The sequence below is a fragment of the Limulus polyphemus genome, unplaced genomic scaffold (assembly GCF_000517525.1).
Source record: "Limulus polyphemus unplaced genomic scaffold, Limulus_polyphemus-2.1.2 Scaffold5347, whole genome shotgun sequence".
In the NCBI taxonomy this organism is placed as follows: domain Eukaryota; kingdom Metazoa; phylum Arthropoda; class Merostomata; order Xiphosura; family Limulidae; genus Limulus; species Limulus polyphemus.
Window position 1 is genome coordinate 55,053 of NW_013670957.1, and position 8,571 is coordinate 63,623.

General features: G+C 31.1%; 1 protein-coding gene across 1 annotated transcript in view; it reads right to left on the reverse strand.

The window, feature by feature from the left end:
* Positions 1–4,996: 4,996 nt before the first annotated feature.
* LOC106472453 (3-hydroxyisobutyrate dehydrogenase, mitochondrial-like) overlaps positions 4,997–8,571 on the reverse strand; it is a 6,538-nt gene continuing 2,963 nt past the window's right edge. The window contains 2 exon segments of the mRNA XM_013933106.2: positions 4,997–6,023; positions 7,536–7,692. Coding sequence (XP_013788560.2) covers positions 5,853–6,023; positions 7,536–7,692 — 328 coding nt within the window. The 3' untranslated portion in view covers positions 4,997–5,852.

Here is an 8,571-nt window from a genome sequence, read left to right on the forward strand (position 1 = left end):
TGATCTATTTGAATAACAACACTCTTCGTACTCGCAGTCGTGCTCTCTTTTGCCAAGTTCCACACAGAAGCCTTATTTTTATATTTCTGTATTGATTGGATACTAGTTACTAACCAATTTTTACTTTTAATGGCTGGAGACGGCTTAAATGGGTAATGAAGAAAAACTTTAATATAAGTTTAACATGACAGCAAATGTACAACGTTTCGACAAGGTTTTGTCATCATTTTTTTACTTTATCCAATCAGATTGTCTAAATCTTGATAACAATTAGTTGATACACATTTCTAAGCGAATGATAAACAACAGAGCGAAGGAAGGCAGACTATTGGCGTTTGTGGTTATACCTTGTCTCCACCTAACCATAAGTTTAGTCATAAGAGGCGTATACCTATATTTAAAACAATTTGGCCCAACCTCTATTCAATATTTCTCGTTAAAAATTATGTAGATTCAAAAAATTGAATTTGCTGAACTTTTAACAGTTCCAAAAATATAAGTTTCAAAATTTCTAACTTAAAAAAAAATTAAATATAGTTTTAACTGTACAGTGTACTTGTTGCCCATTTGATTTTTTTTTCGACTTGATTATATGTCTTGCTTTAGGTAGAAGTTTGTGTTAATTGCGATTTTTTTTTTAAATCGTGTTATCAAATGACTTTAGCACTAGGTAGTGTGACATAAAAACGTAAAAAGCGGGATGGTTTACATTTTTACCTTCAGCATTTTCTTTAGTTTTTCTGTAAGTTTTAAAATGGATAACATGCTGATACTAAAGTAACATTACTACTACTACTACAAGCTTAGCGTGTTACGTTTATTGTGGGTTTTAGTGTTCTGTTTGGTTAACATAAAGTTAGTGTTATGTCATGTTGTCTTCACAACACAGCACAAAGAAATCGGAGAATTTTATCCTATCCCCAAATAATTTTGTATACTTCAACAATATCACCTATTACCCATTTTCTAACCTTTCCTTATATCTGTGTATGATAACTATTACATCATCAGAATCATCCAAGGGCCCGTTCCCTTGATTTTGTAATTTCTTTTCTAATGAAATCCCAAGATTTTTATAGTTTTGTAAATCTTCAATCCTTTCTGTCAATTTAAGCTTTTTAGCCTATGATATTTACCTGTGATTTCTTCCTTTAAGTCTGTACCAAGTTTATCTTGTCTGTTATCATTTTCCTCCTTTTAAAAGCCCCCCCAGTGGCACAGCGGTATGTCTGCGGACTTGCAATGCTGGAATCCGGGTTTCGATACCCGTGGTGGACAGAGCACAGATAGCCCATTGTGTAGCTTTGTGCTTAATTACAAACAAACAAGCCTCCGTTTAAGAACATGCCATCTTGAGATAAAAGCAATATATTTGGGAAGTTTCTTGAATCTGCCCTACATCACCAATTATCCAAATTTACTAATGATAAATCTTGTTTCCATAGCCCTAAAACTGGCTTTCTGAAAAGTAGGAACTAAGATTTAATTTCTTTTATCTCAGCATATAACAAAACATTAAACCTAATTATGCATTGATCACTGTTTCTTGGATGTCACCTTAGTTTTGCACCATTATTGATTTTGTTTTCCTATTAATGATAACCCTGTTTTTTTTTATACAATTTATCATTCACATTATGTCTTATCAAGTGGCTTGTAATAGTTAGCAATTAAAATATTTCTTCTCGTTGAACCTCTGATTGAGATTCAATTTCTTATGTCTTCAATTCTATCAGGATCCAGTTCACCCCTTATGGAAAGAGCTACCCAAGCCACCCACTCACTCTTTTTTTAAAAGGTCTGTCACTATTAAATAATTTATAACTTCAAATTTCAAAATAATTCCTATTATCAATGTTCTCCAAATTATATAATTTTCTTCCAATTCAACAGTAGTGGGTTAACCCTATAGTTCAGTTGGTAGAACACTCTAATAAAACAATCCTCAAACATAACCCACACCCTATAAATTCCACTCCACTTTATTATGAAATTTCATTTATTGTTTACATTTTGAAAAGGCTACTGACTTCTGTACAATGTTTGCCTGCAGACATGTAATAATATATTGTAGTTTATAGCGAAAAAATAATCCATTTTCTCTTAATATATATTGAACATGAGGATAATAATTGCACAGAATCTAACAGGTCAACTGGAGAATCAGGAATAAAACACCAAATATTTTGAATTGGTGATAATTTTTCATGACTCTGAAAGTTTCCAATAAATTTGTGTATACTACAATATATATGACTAAATTATTTGTATTTACTGTCTGTAATTATTTTACATGGGTCTACAAAAGTTAAAATTGTGTATTTTGTAATGTGTTTGAGGAGATGGGTGTAATTACACCTTTACCAGTTTTTCAATGTGTATAACTTTATTTACAGGTTGTTTGAGTACAGTACCTTGTTTCTTGGTCTGAAGTTAAAGTACCATTCTTCTATGCAAGACTCGTGCTAATGACACGTATTATATGCTAATATTCAAAGTGAATAGTAATTAATATTAACTAATGTTAATTACATTTAAATGGAGATAAATAAATGCAGAATAAGTTATGAGTTTTATTCCTTCTTAACGTATTTTTGTATTTCTATAGGAATGTTTGTTTTTATTCCTTCTTAACGTATTTTTTGTACTTCTATAGGAATGTTTGTTTTTATTCCTTCTTAACGAGTGGATATAACTACATCAGAACACATTTTTAATGTAGCTCTAGTTGTATATAATAAGTCATGTTGAAATCACCAAGTTATTGCTGTATTATAGTAGTGTGTACAATGTGAAACATCTTTGTTTGAAGGATACAAAACAAAATGACTGTGTGCTTCTTAATGTAGATCAATAATTTTAAATCAAGAGAGAGAAATAAGGGTTTGTTCTAACAACTTTTAGATTGAATTTAAACACCTTTTCTTTTTATTAAATATTAAATCTTTTTTGGAAATATAAAGTAACAAATGTAAACACATTTTCTTGAAACTCAGATTTCAAATTAAACCTTGTTCTTTGATTTTAATAAATATTAAACCCTGTTCTTTGATTTTATTAAATATTAAATCTTGTCTGGATATATAAATAGTCTTATCTTTTTTTTGATACCAGGAACTAGTACACTGCCACTATACTGTTACAGGCCACTAAAATGTAATGAAAAACCATTACAAATGACATATGAATATTCTATCAATTTTTGTTTGTTTTCATGTAATCTCACAGACTCGCAAGATGGTTGTGATGGACTGGTGGTTCAGAAACTGGTATACACTTGACATATCTTGAGAAGTTCTAATTGTCTCTGGGCTTATTTTACCTCAGTAAATATTAGTCTAGTCTGAAGGTATAGAACAGTACAGCTGTAACAGCCTTCAATACCAATCTTATCATACTCCAATACAGAAATGTACTCCATTATTTAATGGAAGATGCTTCCACCACACAAGGGTAAAAAATATTCCAATGTTCTGAAAACGATTTTATTTTATTTGTTCATAGATTAGTTTTAGTTTTCATGTAAAGATTTAATGTTTTTATATAATTCTGCTCACCTTGATAGTTGTCTCAACCGTACAAAATTAACAATCTCACTGATGATATCATAAAAGGCAAAATTTCTACCAAATTCACAGTAGTTAGTTGGTTATAATTAAGCACAAAACTACACAATGGGCTATCTGTGCTCTGCCCACCACGGGTATCAAAACCCGGATTCTAGCATTGTAAGTTCGCAGACATACCGCTGTGCCACTGGGGGGCATTCACAGTAGTAGTCTCAGGTGTTTTTTTTTAAAGATAAATTAACATTTACAGTTTAATAATATTTAGTGAAAGAGTATTATTAAACATTATTTTGTGTTTAAAGTGTTCGTTTCAGCTTAAGGTTGTTTTTGAAGCATAATTCAAAGCATAGGCAAAAACTTCTGTAGTATGATTTCGTATTTTTTTTTTATTATTTGCATTTTTCTTTCAAAAACCTCCAGGTTTTCAGTGCTCCAACTCTGGTATCACTTGTACGTCTATTAAAAAAAGATCAATCTGTCTATATTATTAGAAGAACCAACTAGTAGTTTTACCAAGACTTTGTACAATACAATAAAAACAATTTTTTTTTACCATCTTAGTGTAATTGCCCAAAATTAACTGGCCCTCACTTCTCATATGATCATGGAAATATAATAGTACAGTATTAGGTTTTTTTATCAGTTCAAATAAGATGAAAGTTTAAGTATAGCATTATTTGTCCAGTACCTTTCTTACTGATAGTTGTTATATAGTTAAAGCGTAATTTTTACGTGAACAGTGATGTAATAAAGTTCCTTTTACTACCCATTCAAGCCGTCTCCAAATTTAAGGCCTAAAATGTGTACAATTGGACATAAAAGCACGAGTTCTTGGTACCAAATGTATGTGTAGAATTTATACCTTTCATTTTTTTGTGGATGATTTTAGTGAGATAAAAATGATTGAAAATTGATTTACACATGAGAAATAACATATAGAAAACAAGTCTTCATAAACTTGATTTGATAAATCTTAATGAATCAAAGTATACAGATTCGGTATGTATTTTAACCTTTTTCATAATAATGAATGTAGTACATCTTAATGAGACTAGAAAAACGTCAAAATCCTCGTTATTGCTGCCCTCATACAAGTGTCTCAATAACATTTTAATGACTGTTTCTTAAAGATCACTCCTGTGTTTTTAATTCTTAGAAACCAGAATTAATCCAGCAGACTGGATAACCGCATCTAATATCTAGTATCAGTCACCTATGAAACATTAACTTAAAAAAAAAAAAGATTCTGATTGAGATCTGTAGTTATATTTTGAATTTACCATATTCTATAGCTATGCAATGAGAAGTGAACTCTAAGATGTATTTTCGTTTTAACTTCATTCATGCTGAAAGTACTCGTTTACAACAATCCTACTAAGTCTTTTTACGCACAACATTTAATCATATGTACTGCATAAAAAATCTCATACTGTACAAAAACCAAGAAAACTTTATTGTTCAGTTATTACACAAACAAACATTTAGATGTCATGCTTCCATCCAAACAGTCCTTTTAAAAATCAGTAGTAAGGAAAACCCAATTACTAAACTCTTTGTTTTGATCATACATTAACATATAGGTACATCTACACACTATGACTGCTTACATTTAGCAGTGATACATCTGCTTTTCCCTGGATTAATATTGTTTGAATGCAATTAGTTTTTGCCTGATAACTTAATATGTTACACAAAGAAAAGTTCCCAGTCTTTCACCTTCCTTATATTAGTAGAGTCACGCTGAATGACCTGTCACATCTCACAAGTACTTACATGTCTTAAGACCTTTTTATGGGTTCCAAAAATTTGTCACTTTAGCTCTTTTAAAGAAAAATCTTAAAAACTAATTACAGCAACTACTATATCACACAAGTGTAAACCACTGAAACTTACCAATATTTACTAAGTAAAACTGCTAGTGGTGAGAACACTCAACTGATTACCTAGGGCAGAGTGGTTATAGAAGTTTATTGTAGTTTGTTCATCACTCATAATTAAGACCATTTATTATTAATATTAGATAACAGGTTCAATACAGTAAATGTGATTTAGATTTTTACTGTTCGATATAATGAATCAAATTAAGAAGTCTCACATGATATAAAAAGTTTAAAAAATGAATTTTCTTCATTAGAAATCCACTGCTAACAAACTGGAGTAATATGTACAGAGTAACTGCAATTACTCCCTATACTGCCTTACATGAAATAACTTTACCTACACCTGTACCTAATATAACTTTCTTTTTGAATGTAAACTTTACCAAGAAATAATTTTTAATGTTCATTTCTTGTGTTCACCAACTTCGTTCTTCTGCAAGTACATGAAGACTGACGAAAAGTCTTTTAACCCATAGCCATGATTAATCATTAATTGATAGATCTGGTTGGCCAAAGAGCCCATCGGAGTTGGAGCCATTGACCTGCTAGCTGCTGCCTGTGAAAGTCCAAGATCCTGTGGAGAAAGAGCAAATTAATATCTACTTGTAAACAACATAACATAAAGTGTGTCCAGGATAAACGTGTACTTAACTACTTATCAGTTTTTTTACTTGCTTTCATTTCGGGTAAGACACTTAGCCTATAAAAACATTGTTGTTTGAGAATCAACAGAAGTTATAACCTTCCAAAAAGTATTTCATTTCCATGCACTTCTCAAAACTTTTAACAAACTCGTAACTAACAGTAACTAACTTAGACAACACTGTTAGCAAAATTTCTTTAGATAGAGTTTTCTCTCACAATTAATGAATGTCTAGAGTAACAAAAGATAAATGTTGGTGAGATTTCCTTGCTACTTGTTTTTTATTCTTTCTCTACTCAAAAATGTCTGTAGAAGTGCTCACTTCTCAGTAACTGAAATCATTACATTAGAAGAGCTTCCATAACTGAATTTAACCCTTTCCAGATGGGTCATGGGTGAAAGGCCATGTCATGGCATTTGTTGACTTGCATTCAAAATTTTATTGAACTACTATTTCATGAATTTATGTCAATATGTTTGGTATCAAACTGTAGATTAAAATTCAAATTTTAGTATTATACATTATTCAATTTCTTAATTTAAAAATAAATATTAAAAAAACCCAAACATCAATTTTTGTGTGTCATATGGTATGTTGAATGCAGCACTGGTTCAAGTTAGATTTTGTGATGTGAAAATACAAAGCCTATAGTTTCGTATGAATTAGGAACTCAAATTACTGATATTGACAAGCTAGAATGTAAACTAAGAGCCTCTTATCTTTTCAATTTGCTAAGATATTACTCGTGTAACAAATCAAATACACTGGCACCCCACCCACCTTTTTCCATTTTTGGAAATGCTCCTTTATATACACTTATTTCTATGTATGACATGAATAACCAATCGAAAGCTCAGAATGTCCCCCTAATGGCTTTCTCAGCCATTTTAATGTGTTTGGATGCCATCTCTTTTTTTGAACCAATATTTCAAGGAGGAAGGTTGTGTCTTTAGTCTGCTCTAAATTTCATATTTTTTTAAACCCAAATACAGCTTAGTTACTAAGCTTAATAAATTATAATGGAATTCTATGGTATTAATGTAGTAATTTATGATTTTTTGGTTATTCAATTGTATATATAAAACCCAAAAAAATTATGTTGGATAGGCAACATGCAAAAAGAAAAAAAAAGGCATGAGAAAAACACTGCTTTACAAACCTTAAGCATTGCATATGAAAGCATTGTAACGTTTACTGATAATCTGTCAAATTTTGTTAACATACGCTTACTAATTTAAAAGTTATAGCATGAAAAGTATAACAAGTACAAAATGGTTATGAGGTCAGTAAATCCACAAGAGAGATCTGTACACAGTTATTAATAAACACACAGTAATTCCTCTGTTTTTTATGAACACAAATAAAAAGGTGATCTATATATCATGGCTTTTTTTTTCTTATGGAACAAGAATTAAAAGTTTAAGTCAGTTTGAACAACTTGCCTTTAACATTAAGCTGGCACCAAAACCTCCCTCGTAATTATTGCTTGATGGAACATTTTCTAATACTCCAGGGACAGGGTTATACACTTCACAAGCCCAGGACCGTCCACTACTGGAATTCATAATTTTGGCTAGAAGTTTTGGGTTCAAACCCAACCTACAAATGTACAAACAAATTCAAACACCTTTTCATTCCAATGTATTTGTAAAAACTTGTTGTTACAAAGTAGAGGCTAACAGGAAGTTGTGAGGTAGAATATTGTGTTTTAATAAAATGTTCAATGATTGAATGAAGTAGACAGTAATGTTTCGTGTTACTAGTTTAACCTACAGTTAGAAGTACATATCTAATTAAATGTTCAATGATTGAATGAAGTAGACAGTAATGTTTCGTGTTACTAGTTTAACCTACAGTTAGAAGTACATATCTAATAAAATGTTCAATGATTGAATGAAGTAGACAGTAATGATTCGTGTTACTAGTTTAACCTACAGTTAGAAGTACATATCTAATAAAATGTTCAATGATTGAATGAAGTAGACAGTAATGTTTCGTGTTACTAGTTTAACCTACAGTTAGAAGTACATATCTAATTAAATGTTCAATGATTGAATAAAGTAGACAGTAATGTTTCATGTTACTAGTTTAACCTACAGTTAGAAGTACATATCTAAGTGGGCAATCCCTGCATAGAAAAACACTGAGTGAGGCATGACCAGAGAAAGTATGCTATGATAGCTAACCTTTAGGTTACAGATCAGCAATCTTTAACAAAGTCAGAGCCTTTGAAGGGGAAGGGTTGCAAAACAGCTAGAAGTTTGGCGAGTTACAATATATGCTAGATAAGGATTGAGCATTTCAATGGCAACACACACACACACACGTGTGAGAGGTGCCGAGAACTCACTCACTTAGAAAAGGACGAAGAAGTAGAAAGTTTCTAAAATATTCTCCATAAAAATGTTACTGTAGGCTAAGTGTAAAATTCTCACTTCTTCACAACATCACCTAGAGTTTACCTGACGGACTTCACAC